Source organism: Zonotrichia leucophrys, chromosome 3 (assembly GCF_028769735.1).
Source record: "Zonotrichia leucophrys gambelii isolate GWCS_2022_RI chromosome 3, RI_Zleu_2.0, whole genome shotgun sequence".
Lineage (NCBI taxonomy): Eukaryota > Metazoa > Chordata > Aves > Passeriformes > Passerellidae > Zonotrichia > Zonotrichia leucophrys.
The window spans coordinates 37,817,577-37,837,057 of NC_088172.1; the positions used below are offsets into that span (position 1 = coordinate 37,817,577).

Below are 19,481 nucleotides of genomic sequence, written 5' to 3' on the forward strand. Positions count from 1 at the left end.
ATCTCGATTGCTGCCGGTTGTGGAGGTGGCTCTCGATCCAGCACCCCCCCGCCGCCTCCCGCCCCTCCCGATGTGGCTTTCCCTGCCTCGTCTGCCTGCGCTTTTTAAATGACTTAAGTGAAGGGGGGAAAAACTGTCAAGATGGCAGCAGCAGGAGCAAGGAGGTTATGAATGTGGTGTTGATGCTGGAACAAAACCTATTCTCTTTGGCAGCCCTAGGGAGGGCTTAAAGCTACTGGACCTGTTGGAAGACTGGCGATTTGATTTGTTCCCGTTGTGTTTGCTTTTTCCCTGCAAGAAGGAGGATTTATTACTATTTTTTTTTTTTTTTTGAACCGACCAGCCCCCGGGGTGGCCTTCTCCTGCCCCCTGCTCCGCCGGCTGTGAGATTCTGGGGGTTTGCTTGCGCGTGGCTTGGGGGCACCGCAAAGTGACAGGTTTACGCTAGTGTGCAGTTGGATGTATGCTAAGACTTCGGCTCCCTTTAGGGCGTTTTGAAGAAGGAAAAAGTCTTCGGCGTAACCCAAAGGACCGCTCTCCTTGCCTTCCTGCCGACGGAGGGCGCGAAGGACCACCCCCCCAAAAGGCAAGATATCTGCGGAAGCGACGAGGAGCGAGCTCGGAGGCGCCGGGGGCGTGAGGGGCTCCTCTCCTGGCTGGATACAGCGCGGTTCCCGCCGGAGCTACTTCTGCATCCGCATGGAGTGAAACATAAACAAACGCACACACGCACCGCGGGAGCGGCCGCCGCTCCGCCGCCGCGGAGGGCAGCGCCGCGGGCAACTCCGGCACCGCCCGGCCCGTGCTGCCGCCCTGCGCGGCCGCTCCGGCTCCTAATCTGATTTTTTTATTTTCCTCCCTCCCTCCCCTTCTCCCCCCGCCTCCCAGCCTCGGCGTGCGCATCGCCCGCGGGGAGCGGAGCTCGGAGCGCAGCGGAGAGGCGGCCAGCCCTTAGCGGAGCGCGGCATGCCCGCCCGGCAGCCCCCCGCCTGCTAGGCTCCCGTCGGCACCGAGGAGGCGGCGGAGGAGGAGCGGGGTCGGCGGCCGCCCGCCCGCCCCGTCGCAGCGCCCCGCAGCCGCCCGCGGGGGAGGCCAAGATGGCAGAGGCGTCGCCCCCCGCCCCGCTCTCGCCCCTGGACGTGGAGCTGGACCCCGAGTTCGAGCCGCAGAGCCGCCCCCGCTCCTGCACCTGGCCCCTGCAGAGGCCCGAGCTGCAGGCCAGCCCAGCCAAGCCCGCCGGCGAGTCGACCGCCGACGCCGCCTCCATGATCCCCGAGGAGGAGGACGACGAGGAGGAGGGGGGCGGCTCGGCCATGACCGTCGGCAGCGCGGCCCCCGCCGCCGGAGAAGCGGCGGCAGCGGCGACCACCGCCGTGCCGGAGGAGGCGGCGCGGCTGCTGGCCCCGCTGCCCGGCGGCGGCCCGGAGGGACCGAGCCTCTCGCCGGGCGGAGCGGCGGCGGCGGCAGGCGGCGGGGGGCTGAGCGGGGGCCCGGCGGCGGCGGCGCCGAGGAAGTGCTCGTCGCGGCGCAACGCGTGGGGCAACCTCTCCTACGCCGACCTCATCACCCGCGCCATCGAGAGCTCCCCGGAGAAGCGCCTCACTCTCTCCCAGATCTACGACTGGATGGTCCGCTGCGTGCCCTACTTCAAGGACAAGGGCGACAGCAACAGCTCGGCCGGGTGGAAGGTGAGGCGGGGTCCCGGGGCCGCGGCGCTCCCGCCGCGCCGCCCCGACGGACGGGCGGGCTGCCCGTGGAGGATGCGGCCGCGGAGCGGGGTGCTGGCGGCTCGCCCCGGCAGCAGCCCGCCGGGCACTGGTGCTGGTCGTGCTGATGGTGGTCGTCCTGTCGCCTTTGTTTTTTTTTTAAGAGAGAGATTATGGAAAGTTTTGTCTCTTTCCTGTTGCTGTGTACGGGCGGTGAGGGCTATTGACTCTGGGGGCAGAGTACACGCTGGAGCGGAGTTGAGTTTTGTGATGCACGAGCACATAAGCAGGGAAGAGAGAGTGGGGGAGAGAGAAAGAAAAATGAAAAATATTTATGAAGTGTGTGGGTTTTGTTTTGCCTTTTTTTTCTGTTTTTAAAGTTATGGTAACAGCAGAGGTAACTCATGCTGGAAACGAGCAGAATTGCTTTTATGTATGGTCAGTCTGTGTCTCAAAGCTCATTTATTCTTTTTGTCAAGGAAACCCGCAATTTTTTGCCCATGTGTTCCTCAAAAGCAGTAGAGGGAAATTCGGGTTTTGACATTTCTTCATAAAGTTAATCAAAGCATGGAGTTATTGACTGTTGAGCCCCTGGAATGCTTGGTTTGCGATTCCTGCCTTGCCAGTGTATGAGAGCACCGTCTACTGATAGCCCAGCATTTTCTGTCCAGCACTGCGACAGTGAGCAGCTAAGAGTACTACCGTTTTAATAAGTGAGGGGGAGAAAAAAATCTGGTTTTGTGGCTTGTCTACTCAGCGCGTGCAAAAGCACGTTGCAGGCAGGCAGGGTTTTACCCTCAAGAAAGAGTCTTATAAGGCCTACCAGGAGCCAGAACTGCACGTAAAGCACATTTGAAGTGATTTCCAGAGCTGCCTTTTTTTTTTTTTCTTCTCGTTTTCCTGTTCATCTGTCAGCGTCTGTTGGATGCCAAAATGTCACGTACTTGCAGCTGTACAGAAATGCAGGTGCTGCTTGACGCCGATACTGTTTGCAGAAGGAAATCCCGGCAAGGTTCAGTTGCTGCTGAGGGCCGATACTAGCGACGTCTGACACTGAGTTTTTGTGTGCGTGGCTGAAGGTGAATTTGCCAGCAAGTTCAATGCTTTTACAGAGAAATTAAATTTTGTAATTGAATCTATCCAGGTTGGAGCAGGTGATAACTTTCAGTATACAAATTGGTCAGAAATACTGTACAGCTTAAACATTTCTGGCAGTTTCTGTACTAGCAGCCCTGTCTTGTGTTTTGGTGCCTGAGTAGGACTTGCTGCTAGGAATTGAAGTGTGGCTGTATGATTTTTACCTTCCAAATGAAACACGGGAGAGGAAATATTTAGTTGACAGACTTGTCTCAGGCTTGGGAAAATACAAACACAAAGTTTATCTCTGGCATAGCTAGTTGGAGACAAGGCTTTTAAAACCACACATTCTATTTACAGCTTTTGTGTCTGTATTAGGTGTTGAATTTTGATCTGACTTTACAAGTGTGATGCAGAGTGTGATAAAGGGTTACATCTTCCAATGACAGCCTGTGCCTTCATAAGTTGTTTGGTTCCGCACAGAAGCAGTGGCTTTAGATGTCAGCTGTGTTGACAAATCCAGCATTTTTCTCTGGTACTTTGAATTTTCAGTAAATTCTCAGTATCTGATTCAAATGAAGATTTACCTAACAGTGGGGCTGGCACTGTTTTGAATTTGGTGGCAAAACTCCTTTTCACTTTCGCAGAAGCAGAATCTGGGCCATAACGTGAAGTGCTTACATTGATTAGTATCCTTAATACCGTCACAATTTTTCTGACAATTTATACTGTTAATTTGGTATTGATTCCTTTGCTAAGCAGCATTAACTGGTACTTGGAGCTAATTAAAATGTTAAAAACTTGGATCCCTTGAGATTCTTCTGTTATAATTTAGTTCAGAAGTTTCTCATAAGCCTTTAGGATGACCTTTCTCAGGAGATGCAGGCACACTGGTAGCAGCAAATTCTGTCTCTGATGATTGTGAGCCGTCTCTGAAGTTAGGGTAAGGCATTCGGTCACGTTAACGGTGGGTGCAGTTGTGTGTGGGTGGTAGGGGCATGCCGGAAGGGGCAAAGGGGAGGTCAGGAGCTAATAATAATAATTTGCCAGACATCTAAAACTGGAAAATGTAATTCTTTAGCAAGGCTAGGATTTCTTTTTCAAATGCGTATATGTTCAGAAGAGGACTACTTCAGTTTCTTCGCTGGAGAGTAGCTTAATTTGTGCAAGGGCAACACTCTCATAGGGGGACTCCATCTTAGTCTCCTGATGTTAAAACACATTATATCTTAATTATCATCTTTGTTTCCTTCACAGGTAATGAATACAACTCTTCAGGAACTAATGTCAGCTTTTCACATTAGACTTCTTCAGATCGCTAGTTACACCGAGACTGTAAATGAACAGAAGATAGTTCTGTTAGAAGGCTTTCATCTTAATTTAGAATATTTTTACACAGCTAAATTAATTGTTGAAGGCAGTAAGCCCATTTAACAATATTCTACTCTGCCACTGAGTGGGAAAATTGTTATTTTAAACAAAGGGAAAAAGATAACTTGGTCTTATTACCTTATGTATTATTATATATGAAATATTAATACTGTTTCCAGTGAGATGTGCCGAACACCATAATCCGTAAACATAACCAGGATTATTCTCCTCAAACAATTATTTTAAGAGCTGTAAATTAAAGTTACAACTATCACTTTTTTTTTTTCTTCTTTTTTTTTTCCCCTGGCTAGGGCATTAAAGCAGAAGTGAATATTTCAGATGTGGTTAGGAAGGCATATATTACGTTTCCGGTAATTCGGATAAGGTTTGCCCAATACACCCCCCCACCAATCTCCTTTGCCTCCCCCTCCCCCTGGCCCCGGTGGGACATGGGCTAAGCCAACAGTGCCTGAAGCTGACTGGGCCAGCAGTGTACGGTGCAGTGCTGCAGCGGTGCCGCACTCCGACGCTCCTGTGTGCCACGGGCTGCCCCGGCTGGTACAATCCCACACACTTCCAGACCACTGGAGAGGGTTTCCATGCACGTTCTGGTATTGGCTTCTGTCTTGAATACTTAGGGAAGGTCGGTATTTATGTTCGTCATCACCGGAGGGGGGAACAGATCCGAGGGTGAGCTGGTTTCACCCTTGTGAAATTCACTGTGCCAGGTGACTGTTCCAGGTACTTCACAGAGCTCCTTGATGACTAGATCTTTCCTCATTCAGGTATCTGTTACCCAATCGAAGTCCTGCAGTCACAAAACTAGTGTGCTGACTTAAAAACCAAGTTTTATCTTGCAGGTATTTAAGGTGAAGCACTCATTTCCCTCAGTAATCTTGAAATAAGAAACTGGAAAACCTTTCGGTCCATGTACATAGTAGAGATGCCCAGTTTCACTACAGTTTAAGTAATTCCCTACCTCTTCCCACAACGTTATTTTGTAATTTCTTGAGCACTGTCTTGTGAAACAGTCTTTTCTACATGGAGAGTACACTAGGGGGACTATTTTCCTCTTTGTTAAGCGATATGGCAAGACTATGAATCTCATCCTTTATACAGAGATACCAGCAGTTCCCAAATTTAAACGTAGCTGATTTGCTTTGAATTGTTTTTCCTATCAGAAGCCTCTTCTGTTTTCCACCTGTTGTATTCATCTTCCCCATAGAAGATAGACACTAGCTGCTGGGATATTTACTTTGAAGGGGAGATTTTTGTAAACTTTGTACATTTCTTACCATGTTTTATTGGCCAGTATGTACCAAAGGGCTGCAGTCCTTTTGGTGTACCAAATGCATGAGTCTCTTCTCTAATTACTGAGACTTGAAAAGGCTTGAGAAATTTGCCAGTGATGTAGACAGATGTCTAAATCTGTTAGCCAGATGCTGATATGCAAGATGTGTCGGACTCTTTTTATCATCTTGCAAAGATGTGAGAAGGAAGTAACACCACTCTCTTTCTTCTTACTTCTCCTTCCTTGGACTGACACACAATGTCTTCATCAGGAGTGGCAACATAAAACTGGAGTCTGCGTCAGTTTCTTTTTTTCCTCTATTGACTTATATACTTCTTTTCTTTTTTATTTATTTTTGGGTTCTGTTTCCCAATTAGCTGCTAGCAGGAATATTTTTTTCAGCCTTCTATTATTTTTTTAATATATTTTTGTGTTGCCTTATTTATCATGTACAGAGGGGTTTGAGTTACAAGCTGTAGCCTGATTATTTTAAGTTTTGACCTACCAAGGAGAGCATGGATTTAAGCACGTGAATGGATCCTTGGGACTTTACTGGGATTACTTGTGTGCTTAAACTTGCTGCTTAAGCATCTTACCTGATCAAAGCCTTACTATGTTGTGCTTTAACAAAATACTCAGAAACATTTGTAAGTGACTTTTGTGCTGAGCAGTGTAAGAGATGTGTGGTTCCAGCGGTTGAAACCACCAGATAACAAATGCCTTGCATCAAAGAGGAGTATACTGTAGTAGCACAGTAACAAATGACTTTTTAAACTTTCCAGTAGAAACCATATGTAGGTATTAGCACATATTGTTATTTCATATCTGTAATGTACATCAGAGACCTCAGTTTTCCCCAGCTCATGCAGGCAGGTGACAGCTATTAGAGCAGTGAGAGAGAGACCAAGTAAATAGCTCTCCCAGAATCACTCTCATTGTTGGTCCACAGTGTGACAGTGAGGAGCACCTCTGCTGAAGGACTTGTTAAATGCAGACAGAAACACATCACCTTGGTGAATGTGTTCAGCTGGGAAGAATCACAGGCTCTGATGAACTCAAATTTTGATGTGAATGGGAAACTTCCAGTCAATGATGATGTGGTATTGCTGCCAGGTAGACCTGCATGATAAATGCTGGAATCAATGTCCCTCCATCATTCAGAGACAGAAGGTTACCTAAAACAGTCATGCAGCAATTGACATTGTCTATAATAGATCGATTAGTGTCAATATTTGTACATATTTAAAATTTGCGCATATTTAAAATAGGAAGCTTGAGACTCAGAGGTTGGCTTCTCCTCTTACCTGTGTGTTTGAAAGTATGCAGTTAATGTCAGTAAAAATTAAATCACCTTATGGCAGCTCTATCTGATGTATTGTACTGGCTTGAACAAACACTGTCTGAGACTGAGGCCGGGGAGGAGAAATGTCCTGGCACTCCTGCCCTGGGACATCGTGCCTCTGCTCGGTGTTGTCCTGGTGAAGCGAGCAGCGGTGTCTTACTCTCGAGGCCATTTTGTATTCGGGTCATTTTGGTGGTGCTACACTACTTTGCTGTAATCCTGGGAGATTAGGGGAGGCTGGGCACGTGCTGGTGCATTTAGAAAGGCGAGTGATTAGGGTTAGCTGTGTGGTTTTGTGAAAGCTCTTTGTGCTGATGTGGACAAAGTAGCAGCCCAGAGTGGAAGGTAGGCAGCTCTGGGGCAGCCCCCCTGCACGCTCCCGCAGTGGCTGGGTGGGTTTCAGCCAGCTTGTCTGGGGTGCATGGGGTGAACAAGTGTGAAACCACCCCAGAAAACTACAGTGGGTGTGCTGGCTTCAGAGGGAGGCCGAAGGGATTGCCTTGGAGATAGGGAAAACTGAGGATAAGCAGCCAAAGCATTTCTCTAGGTGGCAGCCTCCTAAAGGTGCCCTGCTAGATTTTGGCAGCCAGCTATTTTGCGTGGAAGTATGGAAAATCTTTTGTGAGGATTGTTTCTTATTTGCAATGCAATTAAACTCGGTCTTGGTGTAGTGGCGAATTGCCAAAGGAGAAACTGAAAGTGTTTCCTAATGCAAGTTGCTACTTAGACTAAAGTCTCTGCGTGTTCTTGTTTCTCTCTCACTTTTTTAAAAAGCCTTACTTTACTACTCTGTCACAGAAAATGTGCCCAAGGGCAGTATTACAAAATGGCAATATTAGTTTGCTTTAGAGGCAAGGAGCCCTCCTCTTTTGGAGGTACTCTGTCTGGAGAAATGCAAGCTGTGAGCATCCTCCCCATTGCTGATGTGTTCCTCTTGCCATGGAAAACTTCTATTTTCAAATTGGCTCTGGAAAGGGGCACAGCTTGGCCAGGCCCTGGAACAGAAGGTGCGTTCAGGTCCTGCACACAGTGACAATCCTGATAAAGGCCTGGCCGATAGCAGCACTCAGGGAGTGCAGGGAATTTTTGATGTGGCTTTTCTTGGGACTGACAGTATGTGCGTAGCACAGCGGTTCAGGAGCAAAATGAAGTGTTTGAGTAATGTGCATAGTCATGCAGTTTTCTGTACTGCTGGCTCAGCACACCATGAGTTAAGTGAAGATTATGCTTAACCTTTTATTTGCTCTTCTTTTTGTGCTTCTACAAACTTAGACTGTTCTGTTACAATTTCCTGAGCGTTGCCACACACCAAGCTTGGAAAATGAGGTGCGTTTAGCCAATTTATGGCCTGACATATGTTAATTAACATTAATTACCTGCTTGAATAGTCCATTTAGCACTTATTATTAAAAAGTGGCTTGTCTACAGAAGGGGATTTTCCTTCAGAGTGAGATGTTTTGTTCTAACTTGCTTCAGGTGAAGTCAGGTTGGGGTATCCCGGCTTCTCTGCATGACTGTACCAGTTTCCTGATGTTCTAGTTGTGCATGTGGGATACAGTTGTACCACTCATAGGCACCAACTCTTTACCCATGTGTATTTGGCATTTATTTGACAACAGTTTAGCTTCCCAAGCAAGCTAGCATGTTTCCAAGCATTTTCTGCTAGTGGTGGGTATAGCTCTTGCTCATCTGGTTGAGGCAGCAGAGAAAGAGCCCTGCTTCTCAGCCTGCCAGGAACTGCAGGGGCATCTGGAGTCCTGTGGTGATGTGACTCCAGCACCCCAGCGTGAAGAAGTAGGAAAAGCTCAGGTGTGCAGGGCTGGGGAGGGTATGTAGGAGTTGCTGGGGCACACCGTGGTGCCTTGCAGGGAGGTCATCTTCTGCTCTGTGTGGAGGAGGATGATGGACCTTAGGGCTCCTGCAGCCATGGAGAACAGGACACTGCTGGAGTGGAGCGTGATCTCCAACAACAGCAGGAGTCTTGCTGTATTCATCAACTACATTACCCAGGTTATCTCCTGGGCAGTGTGTTGAGTAAAGGTTGTCACAGATCATTGGTCTAAAACCTGTGAGGGTAGTAAGAACCAGAGAGGACATGTTAGATTTCCAAATACCAATATTTAAAAAAAAAATATCTGTGCCTCAATTCCCCATATTCCAGTTTCTCATTCCTGTCTTGGGAGACTCCAGGGATGTTAATGTCCTGCTTCACCTTCTCCATCCTTCCCACTTGTAACACCAGTGGGAGAGTTGCATGTTACACTTCTGTGGGAGGTAGAGGGCTGGCTTGTGGCTGGCAGTTTTGACTGGGGATACAGCTAGGAGATGATGAGTCTACAGCACTGATGAAAAGCAAGGCCAGTACAGTGTGAGGAGTTGGGAACAAGTGAGTGATTGCATCCATGCTCTGCCTCATCCCTGGGGTGAAATAGCAAGGGAGCTGCCTTCCAGTAGGGGTAGAGAAGAGCGTTGCTTTTTGCCTGCGTGCAAAAAGCAGAGTTCTCCTGGTGGTGTGCTTGGCTGTGAAGTCCAGGAGGAGCCCCTCTTGCCCTGCAAAGCCAGAGTCCTTTCTTTGGGCCACCCACCTTGCACATTTGCTCAAGGATTGATATGCTTATAATGCTGTTTTGCAGGGAATTTGAGGGAGATTGGGAATTAGTAGTATTGATGTGCCCTTAATAACTCTGTCTGTGTGTGTCCTACCTGGACTTTGCTTACAGGGGCAATGTTCTGGATCTATATGCTGATACCTATTAAAAATCAAGGCTGTTTAAATACTTTTTCAAATACCTTCTTAAGGTTTCACAGACAGAGAAATGCCCTTCTGTGGATTTGTACTAGTAAAGAAATACCTTGTGAAAATTAGCTCTTATAACAGATTTGTGCTAACAAATTAAATAGATTGCTTGCTCTATCACAACATGCTACATACTTTAGACCTGAATTATGGAATGCTGGGTTCTCACATGAACATGTTTATTTGGCAGGTTATTATTTTGCTTTTCTTTATTATTTTTCCCCTGATGGTGAAGTTTCTACTCACTGCATGTAAAGAGAGGTGTGAGGAGGGTGCATGCTGGTACAGAAGTGTAGAGGCAGCCCACGGACCATTTTTGGAGGAGCTGGTGGAGGAAGGACCACTTGAAGCAAGGACAGCGCTGTGTGGCACTGAATGGCACTGACAGCTTGTTGTCAGGGCCCTTGCAGTGTGTGCCCCCAGTTCTGGGTGCAGGGCTGTGCCTGTGCAGCCCGGGGCTGCTGCACGCCCGGGTGCTGCCCTGGTCAGGTGCGTTTCCGTGGGGTGACTCACTGGATCGCGCCACTCCTGCGTCCCTTCACACACTGCCCCTGCCGGGGCGAAGGGTGGGTCCCTGCTGACGTCTCCACGCCAAAACCCAGTTGAGAGCTCTGGAATGAGGGCAGGAGGGAGGAGTGCTGCCAAAGAAGCCATTTTGCTCCTTTGACGCCTATTTCTCAGGCTGCCTTCACACTCTGTGTTGGGCTGTGGGTCTGCCTGGGGTTTCTCACAAGCCAGCTCTCAGCCTTGCAGTGTCTTCAGGCCAGCCTGACTCCCCATCCCTGGCCTTCCAGTTCTTTGTCTCGCTCTAGGGAGCAGCGGAGGCCATGGCACTCCCGGGACTGTGATCAGTGGGTGGGACTCAGTGCTAGGAAAGAGTTTTCAGCACGTTTGCTGGCTCCTGAGTCATGTGAGGAGAAAAGGGCAGGTCTGGCTGCTTGCCAGGACTTGAACAGGGAGGTAACATCTGCTTATCCCAGCCCTAGAGGAGTGGGAGACCACAGATAAGTCAGGAGACTGATGAGGACAGAGTGCTGTGGGAGGACAGATAGAGGAACACCCAAAAACATCAGGATGTGTCTGCTGGGGCTTCGCTCTGCGTCCTGGTGCCGCGACTGCTCAGCTGGGAGTGGGAATGAGGAAGAGTTGGCATGGATGTGGGTTTATGACAGTGCAGCTTTCATGGGTAGATGAGGTAAAGAGGGCAGGTCTGAGTCTCATCCCTGCTAAAGGCTGTGTCAAGGCAGGAGCACACATTTGCATTAGTGCTAGACAGACTCAAGCCAGCAGTGCCAAAAATCCTGGTTGCAGCTCAGCCTGAGCCCCGTGTGAGGACTGAGTATGACCAGGGAGCGTTGGTAACAGTGTCATGCTTAAGTAAACCAAGCTTTGTTTAAAAATGTATTAATTACCTAGTAATATCTAATACAAGCTGCTTTCCTAGTCTAGACAGTCAGCACTTCTGACTCTGGAGACCATTTCCCCTTATAACTTAGTGTTTTCTTGTGCTGTATCATGTTGGTTTCTATGTTTTTTTCCAAAATAGGTTGCAGAAGAATAAATGTATTATTCTAAAGAAATAATTTTAGGACATGGGCTGAACTCCACGGCCGTATTTGTTTTGTCTAGAATGTGGACTGAATTGTCTTGATACGTACTCACATAGCAGTTCTTTTAAATCCTGCTCTATCTGGGGTTTTTTCTCTCCACACTATCTCTTCAAACACCTATGGCAGTTCTCCAAAGACACATTGTGACCAAGGTTAACTCCACTTTCTTACTTGAAATTTGCAGTGTAAACATACCTTTAAATGTGAGACTTAATCCGGATCAAAAGTTTCCGACTTTGTGTGAACCCCAGTCTTGTGTAAATATATTTGCTAATACTTCATGGAGGATTTATCAGTTTCATGTATTAAGTTCTAGATATGCTTTAGTAAATAAAATTTGGCATCTGACAAGTGAGAACAGTGCTCAAGAAAGAATGTCTTATTGTGAGTGTTTCACAAGCTCTCACATTATCACCACTTTTGCTGACTGGTTCTGTGCAGACAGCAGTGATGTGGTTTCCTGAAAGCCTATAACGTACTGTTTGTTCTGCACAACTGCTCTGAGCCTTGACTAATTTTCAGAGAATGTTTTTTTTTCAGGAATTTGTACAAGAAGGTGATGCCAGTTCAAGTCGTGTCCTGAGATGCTTGTAAGCTGAGACGTGTGGAGCTGCTGTCCCTGCTTTTGTGCAACATGATCTATTGTGCCTGAGAGTTTCACTGTATGGGGGAACTCAAAACCGTTTGTGCGAGATGTCAGGTTTCAGGGTGAATGGTGCTTCTTTAAGTATGCATCAAGACCTACAATGGGAGGCTGCTGACCCTTCTATGCCTTTGTAGGACAAGAACATTGGCACTGATAATGATGCTGCCACTGAGGAGCTGTAAAAACTCTGAAGCATTTTTTGAATTCGAAGCCTCAGCTGAGTATAAGTGGGCTACATGTAAAATCTTCGATTTGCAAATGGAAGTCATGTCAGAGCTCTGCATGAATTGGGCCAGAGGTTTCCAGCCTAGTTTGTGCAGCAGCCAAAAGCTCTGACCTAGTATTATGTTCATCGTGATGTTGACAGTGTGATTTTCACTTCCCATGGCATGTTGAGATTTATTTCTTGCCCCAGTGTTCTTGCATCCTGATTCATGCATGGCAAAAATACTTGTGATTAAAATGTGCTAGAAGGTTTGCATGCTTGCAGTAGGAGAGAAATCGTTTATGAGGAACTGTGCTATATAAAGCTATGGGGAGGGGAGCTGTGGTGCTTAGGAAGGTGTTTGAAAATCAGCAGTGAGGCCATTTTCCATACAAAGAAGAGGGGAAGTGTGTAGTCCATAAGGTAGTGGCATACGGGACTGGGAGGAGGAAGGATTCTCTGAGCTAGCAGTAGGGTGTAAATCAACCTGATGTATGTTCATAGACATATGATGTCTACTGGGCCTAGTGGGGTAGCTCAGAGCAGGTGGAAGAAGCATATTGTTTACCTAATTAGAAACATAAATAAAATCTTTCCAACGTTCTTCTAAATTAAAATGCATTTGAAGCATATGTCAGACTTCTCACATCCAGGAAAGATCTCTTAAAACCCCGCCATTCCTCATGGAGGCTGTTTCTAGCCCACTTTCTGCAGGGCTCTGCCAGGTAACAAGTGTTCTTGGTTTGGAGATGGAGTGGGATGTGCATTAGCAGCTGGAGAATGCCGGGGTTCTTCCTAAGTGTACCTGTACTCCTTTTTCATCAGAGGGAAAAGGCCTATTGTTTGAGATGATAGACCAGGAAATTGGAATAACAAAAGAAAATTATCACCGTTGAAATACTTGAAGACAGGATTTCACCTCTGTATTTATGGAGGAGTCAGTGATGGTGGGAAGCAGGGCCTGGGCTGCAGTGCCGTCAGAGCAGCTTCATATCTCCAGTGTATTTTAGACACCAAGGAGACAAAGATGATGCTAATTGCAAGAGAAACTACTTAACTGCTTTGTATTATGTGTGAAATGAAGGGGGAATAACGCTGATTGAATGACCTATTTTGACTTTCTCAGTATAATATGTTTAATGTTTTAGTCTTTTTCTGGACAGTGAATTATAATTTTATCAAATCCTGCTGGAAATTAATATGTTGCTGGGGAAAGTTATTTTATCCTCGCAGTTTTAACTGCAAAGTTACATCTTGCCACTTAACTCGGTGGCAGGAGTTTTCTCTTTCAGCTGGAAAGGGCTTTTGCCATGCAACACAGCGACAGTAGTACTTTTTGTTTTTTACTAAATAGGGACCTGTCAGGAGGAATATAAAATAGGGCACTGAAGTAGTCCAATTTAGAAGGAGAAAGGGCATAAATCTCCACCTCTCTCTGATGACAGAAGGCCAAAGTACAGCAGAAATGTTTCCCTGCTTGTAAAATGCCAGATGCCAAATGTAAAATACCAGAGAGGTTGTGCTGTTAAAGGCACAGCTGTATCTAGCGCCCTTACAAGTTTTTCAGCCTTATTTTCAATATGTAAGGGAGTTCTTAGACAATGAAGCAGCTCTGTTAGGGTCTTCTCAGCTTATTGTGCAGTTACAGAAATTATTTGCTGTCTTGGACCAGTGTCAGGAAGAATAATACTGAATAAGTCCCAAATGAATGTGGGTGGTGAAAGGAGAAAAATAATTTCAAATAAAGAGGGGTATTATCAGCTGAGCAGCCAGTGTTGATCCTATGGTGCTGAAAAATGAAAGCAGGAAAAAGGCACTTTCTTATGAAGAATGGAAATTTTCGCTGAAAAGTCTGCTCTGACCGGAGCTTGGTATTCTACTTAAACTTGCAGCAAATTAGCATTGGTGCAGCAGTGCTGTGAAGCACTGGGAGGGACAACAGAAGTAGGAACTCCAAAAGCAGAAGCCTCCAAAACTTTAGAGAATCTTCAGATTCCCTGTCCATTTTGGACAACATGACCTGTAGTGTCACTTGCAGCTGTGAATCCAAGAGTATAAATAGTGAAAAGAACACTGATTTGGCCAGGATAAAATGTTCATTTCGGGTTTTTCCAACAGCTGCGTTGGGACTTAGCCCTGGCAAAAACTTCTCACGTGTCATTGCTATTCAGGCTTGTAAGCATGTCGAATGGCAATGTTCTCCAATTGAAAGTAAGAAAAGAGGAAAAAAGTAGTAAATTGAGAAATAGTGTGTATTTGGTATCTTCTCAGCCTGAAGGAAGAACACTGCTTGAATTGTATGATAGCAGTTGTTTGAGAAATTAAGTATGGATTTCCTTCAATTGTAGTTGAATCATGACATCTTACTAAATTTATCCAGCTTTGAGTGCCTGCTTTCTGGTTTTACATTTTTATTGGTGGCTGTTGGTTGTGTTTGGTTTAAAAAAAAAAAAAAAACAACAAAAACATTTCATTACCACAGAGGTGGTATTTTCCTTATTTTTTGCAGGAAATTGTATCAGGTATCAGACCACAAATTCTTCTAGGTGATTACAGACTTGTGGGGGTCAGCAGCTTTCTCCCTAGAAGTACCATGAGGCAGTGGGTGGGTTTGAGCAACGCCGGTGATGGGCTCTCCTCATTTTCTAGGAGCTGCCAGGGAGATTTTGCATGGTTTGACCACAAACTGTAGATCACTGGAGTATCTCTGTGGATAGTTCTCACTATCTTCTGCTGGGCCCTTCACTGTTCAGTGAAGGGCCAAGCAGAAGAACAAAATAAGAGCATTCTTTATTTATCCAAAAATCTGCACAGAAAAGAAGTATCAATATAAAAGTCAAGTGCTTGGGAATTACAAAATGTCAGAAATGAAGCTGCCTCCAACACTTGAAATTACTTCTCATGCCGGCTGTGACGCTGTTATTAGTAAGGAGCTCACAGGCTCCATCCACCCCCGCTCTCCTTGGTGGGCTGGATCCTTCAAGGGGTGCTCAGGGTTTCAGCTCATCCCCTGTGCTCTCCGTGTGGGCCCTGTGCCATGGCTGTTGCACTTGGCTCTGAGTAAAGAAATATGCCCTTCTGGGTGTGCTTGTCTGTGCCTTTTGCCTCCTCAGTATCCACAGGCTTCCCTGATGAGCACTGTCCCAGCACCAGATATTCTCCCCTCCCCAAGCTCCTTACTATGTTCTCTCATCCCAGTCTCTTTCTCGTGTGATTCCCTGTCTTGCTCCAAGCATTCCTCCCTCCTTTTCCTGTGACCTTCCCCACCTCTGCCCACCACCACTGGTTTTCGTATCTGTTCTGCTTGTCTCTCTTGTCTGGTTTTTTTCCCCAGCTCCCCATTCCACATTCCCCCCCTGCCCCAGGACTGTGTATTTCCTGTGTCTTGCTTGCCTATCCTAGACCACTTATCCTGTTTCTAATCCCAGTTTCAGTTCAGGTTTGTAAAGTTATTAGTGCTGAGGAACAAGGAGGGTTTTGTAGTAGGAAGTGTTGGACAATACAAGGTGTAGGTGGGGCTCACAGCACCACCTATAATTTAGAACACTGTTTATATTTTTAACAGATCCACCCTTAGGTAAGCAGTCCTGGTACTGTCAGTGTGCAAATCCTTAGTCATTGGGATTATCCTGTTCCTTCTGCCAATACTGGGTACTGAGAGGTTGCTCATTTGTGTAAGAGATGGAGGGTCCTGTCTCAGAGAGACTTGGATGTCTTACTTCTCTGTGCCCTGACCCAGACACCAAACAGCATCTGAGATTCTACAGTTCATGGGGCTACTGAGCTGTTCCTAAAGTATTTAATGGTATAGGTAGTAATTGCTCTTATTTCCATGGTGTGAGGGGCTGTTCCTTTTTCCTTCCTTATCTGTGAAAAGAGAGGAGACATTTGAGTACCTCACTGAAAATAGAAAAGATGGAAGGCATAGAAGTGCATGAAAGTGTACAGTCCATAGTCATAGCATATTCAGTGTCCTCCAGTAAGGACCCTCTGACTTGATGAATAGATTTAGACTTGAAAATATAATGATACAGCTGACCTTTTCTGATATTGCTTCATGGTTTCTTGTACCTTCTGCCTGTGATGCTGACTTCATGCCTGGTCTTTAATGGTTCTGGTAAAATGCTTTCACATGTAGAGAAGCTGATGGCAGTGGTTTTGTTATCAGAATTAGATTGAGAAACTCATCCTGAATTGTGGTGCTAGCTAGACCAAGTCATTTATTGGTATGAATAACCCTGTGCTGACCTGTTAAAGAGCTTGGGCATAGAGTGTGTCATCCATGAGACTCTTGTTCTTTCATGACAGAAGTTCAAAACTTTAATCAGGTTAACAGGGTGTCCTGTCCTCTTCCCATTGCAATAAAGTGTGTGCAAACACACATTGCAACAAATAGTGCAAAGGCAAATCTAGCACGCCCTGCTTTTTCTCCTGCAGTTTGTTCTCTGCCACTGCTCCCCAAGCCACTCTGGCAGGGTGGTTGGCTGAGAGGTTTACTTGTGGTAAAAAGCTGATGCCTTTCAGGTGCAGTGCTTCAGTTTCCCAGGCTATTGATAATGGCTGTTTAGACACAGCTCTCTGGGTCACGATGTATGGAGATTTTCTGATGGTTGTGGTGACCTTGGAAAAAGAATTAGAGTGGATGTAATGTTCCCAAGAATTGGAGACGCCTGTGCCATTGCACTGGTGCACATTGCTGAATCAATTACTAGCATTGGTAGGATTTTGCTTTAGGGGAACCTCACAGCTATATCACAGTCTTGTTATTAGTAGCATATTGTTAATTTGTTTTAATGCAGAGCCAGATATTTGCAGGGAGAAGGAATCTCAGTAGTTGGTTTCTGTGAAGTATTTTACCTAAATGCATCACTGTTGCAGTGCATACCTCCAGCATTCTTTCTCACTTTAGTTTTTAGGAAATTTTTATTAGCTCCTGTGTGGAAATAAATTTGGTATAAAACCGTCATCCTTAGGTGAGGAATTGCAGCATGGTGTCCCTACCTTTTCCAAAGCCATTGATGACAACTAAAACTCTCAGCATAAAGATTTTCTAACTTTTTTTGTTATGTGTGTCACTCTGGTGACTCAGTCTACTGAGACATAGGCTCCTGGTGAGCTTTTGCAGAAAGCCTTCCCAACAAACCTAGGCAACCCTTGAACTAAATCCATATCACCAGCCTCTCCTGCACCCATTGCTGTAAGTTTACTGTGTTTGTAATTGATTGTCAGAGTGTTGCATGTAATTCAGAGGCTGGTGGAGTTTTCCTCGAAATGCCTGTGTAGTGTTAAACCAGTTAGAAGTTACAAATGTAAATATGTTTACAGAGAAAAGAGGAATGCATGAAAGCTGGCATTACCTAAACAGCCAAAAGCAGTGTGATTTTATGCTAGAGGGACACTGGAAATGTAGGTTACTGGAGTGTGCTTCCAGAAGTAAATCCCAACCAGAAGCACTTGTGGTCCCTGCCTTCAAATGCACTGCCCATGTGCTGGAGCTGCTGAGGCACCGTGGGGGAGAGGGCTCAGGAGTCCGTGGGCATCCTTGTGGAGTTTTGTAGGGAAGCTTGAAATGCCAGAGGGAAGCGTCAGCTGTGTCTGAAGGGCTCCCTGTTTGAGATTTTCCCAGGCAGGAGCAGCACAGCTGGCAGTGAAGTGACTCCTGACACCGGTGTTTCATAACTGAAAGTTCAGCATTTTTCACAAGCTGTCTTCTTTGGGGTTGTGAGCGCGGGCACATGCACACCCCTCGCACACCCCCCGCACGCCCCCCCAGCACATTGTTTACTTCCTCTCTAAGTTCTGGGACATTCAGTACTAAGGAGCATGATACGCTTGCATAAACACCCCAGCCAGATTTATCTCTCAAGCCTATCTTTCCTTTCCCGTCTTGGAAAGTGATTAATCTGCAGCACACATTTTGTTCTTTGATTGCAGGGCATTATTCTGTAATCATTTACAGTTTTGCAGAGCTCTGGCTTGATGGAGCATTTCTGTCATGTAGCCCCTGCTGTTGGCTGAAGCTTTAGCTGTGTAATGCAGGGGAGCATTACCTTGTGTCTCTGTGTCATGTTACAACTGTTTTCTATTTACATTGCCTGGTTTCTGTGCATTCAGAAACATTCAAATGTACACGTTTAAAGTGCAGATAAGTGTCTGCAGCAACACATGCTGAGGACTGAGGTTTAGGAACAGCGTCAGTACTGCACCGTGCTGGCTGCCAGCTGAGGTTTTCCTTTGCGTTTATGGAGAGTGGAGAAGTTTAAGTAACTTTTGTTTTCCATGCTGCTGGTCATCTACTGAAGCCTGCACCAGTTAGAAGTGGGCAATTTATGTAGATACAAGAATTGTAGATATTTCTTAGTGTCTGTGGAAAACAAGAAAGTGAAGAGATTGAAGTTGAGTCAAAAATCTGTCCAGTCTGTACTGTAGTGAGGCTTCTCCATGTGTCCTTTGTGTATTTTGTTTGTTTGCTAGTGTGCAAGGAAAGGAGATGGAAGAGGTAACAATCTTGAATTAGCATGTTGTGAATTTGAGATAAGGCTGTTGAGCAGAGTTTTGTTTGATGCAACTCTCCATGCTGTAAGCCTCTTGTTTCAGTAGAAACATGTGAAAAGTAGGTAGAAAAAATTCAAAGAAAACCATGTTACTTTGGGTTCTGACATTGTGGTAATTCTCTTTTTTTGCAATGTATGTGCACCTTTCTGGCCTACAAAGGCCCTGGAATGGATGGGCCTAGTCTAGTCACTCATGCCAATGAATATCTTTTTCCAAAGTCTCTCAGAAATCTGTCCCACAGCACATGAGATAAAGCATTTTTCTGTCACCTTATGGCAAACCAAAGTCCTGTAGTTACAAGAGAGAGACCAGAACAGTGATGTATTGCATGCAGATACCAGGAAAAACTGAAAGCCTTGCAGGTGCAGCATCTCGGTTAAATGAAATATCCAAAGGATCCCATTGAGATCCCAGGAAAAGTTTTGTGTATTTTTCTGCTGAGAAATCAAGACAAAAAAAAAATCTTCCAACAGCCTTCCTTGTCAGTCTGATTTTGAGGGCAGGACAAAGAAGGGGATTTTCTCTGACTGCAAATCCAGCAGTTGTTTTAAATGGGCAGGTGTCAAGAAGAGTACCCTCCTCTGCCTTGGGGATCTGACAGTGCTGGACCAGGGAGAGCAGCTGCTTCACTCCTCCAGCAATGGGCTGCGAGCAGGAAGAAGAGGCAGCACAGACCAGTAATATCATGGTATTTTAGTTTAAACTCCTGTCCCCTGATTTCTGATGTATAGGGGTGTCTTGAACATCTAGTCACAAATGTCCTTTTCCCATCCTAGAAATGTAAATGCCTGAATTCTAAATAAAAGGGAACTTTAAAGCAAGGAGAAGGAGAGCTAGGGATCTTTGGAAGCAGCAGCTGTTTAGGGAAGCTACCAAATTGT

The 19,481-nt window shown here is 46.1% G+C and overlaps 1 protein-coding gene across 1 annotated transcript in view; it reads left to right on the forward strand.

The window, feature by feature from the left end:
- Window positions 1-857: 857 nt before the first annotated feature.
- Window positions 858-19,481, forward strand: part of FOXO3 (forkhead box O3) — an 87,640-nt gene continuing 69,016 nt past the window's right edge. Inside the window, exon 1 of the mRNA XM_064707842.1 lies at window positions 858-1,688. Coding sequence (XP_064563912.1) covers window positions 1,098-1,688 — 591 coding nt within the window. The 5' untranslated portion in view covers window positions 858-1,097. The remainder of the gene's footprint in view (window positions 1,689-19,481) is intronic.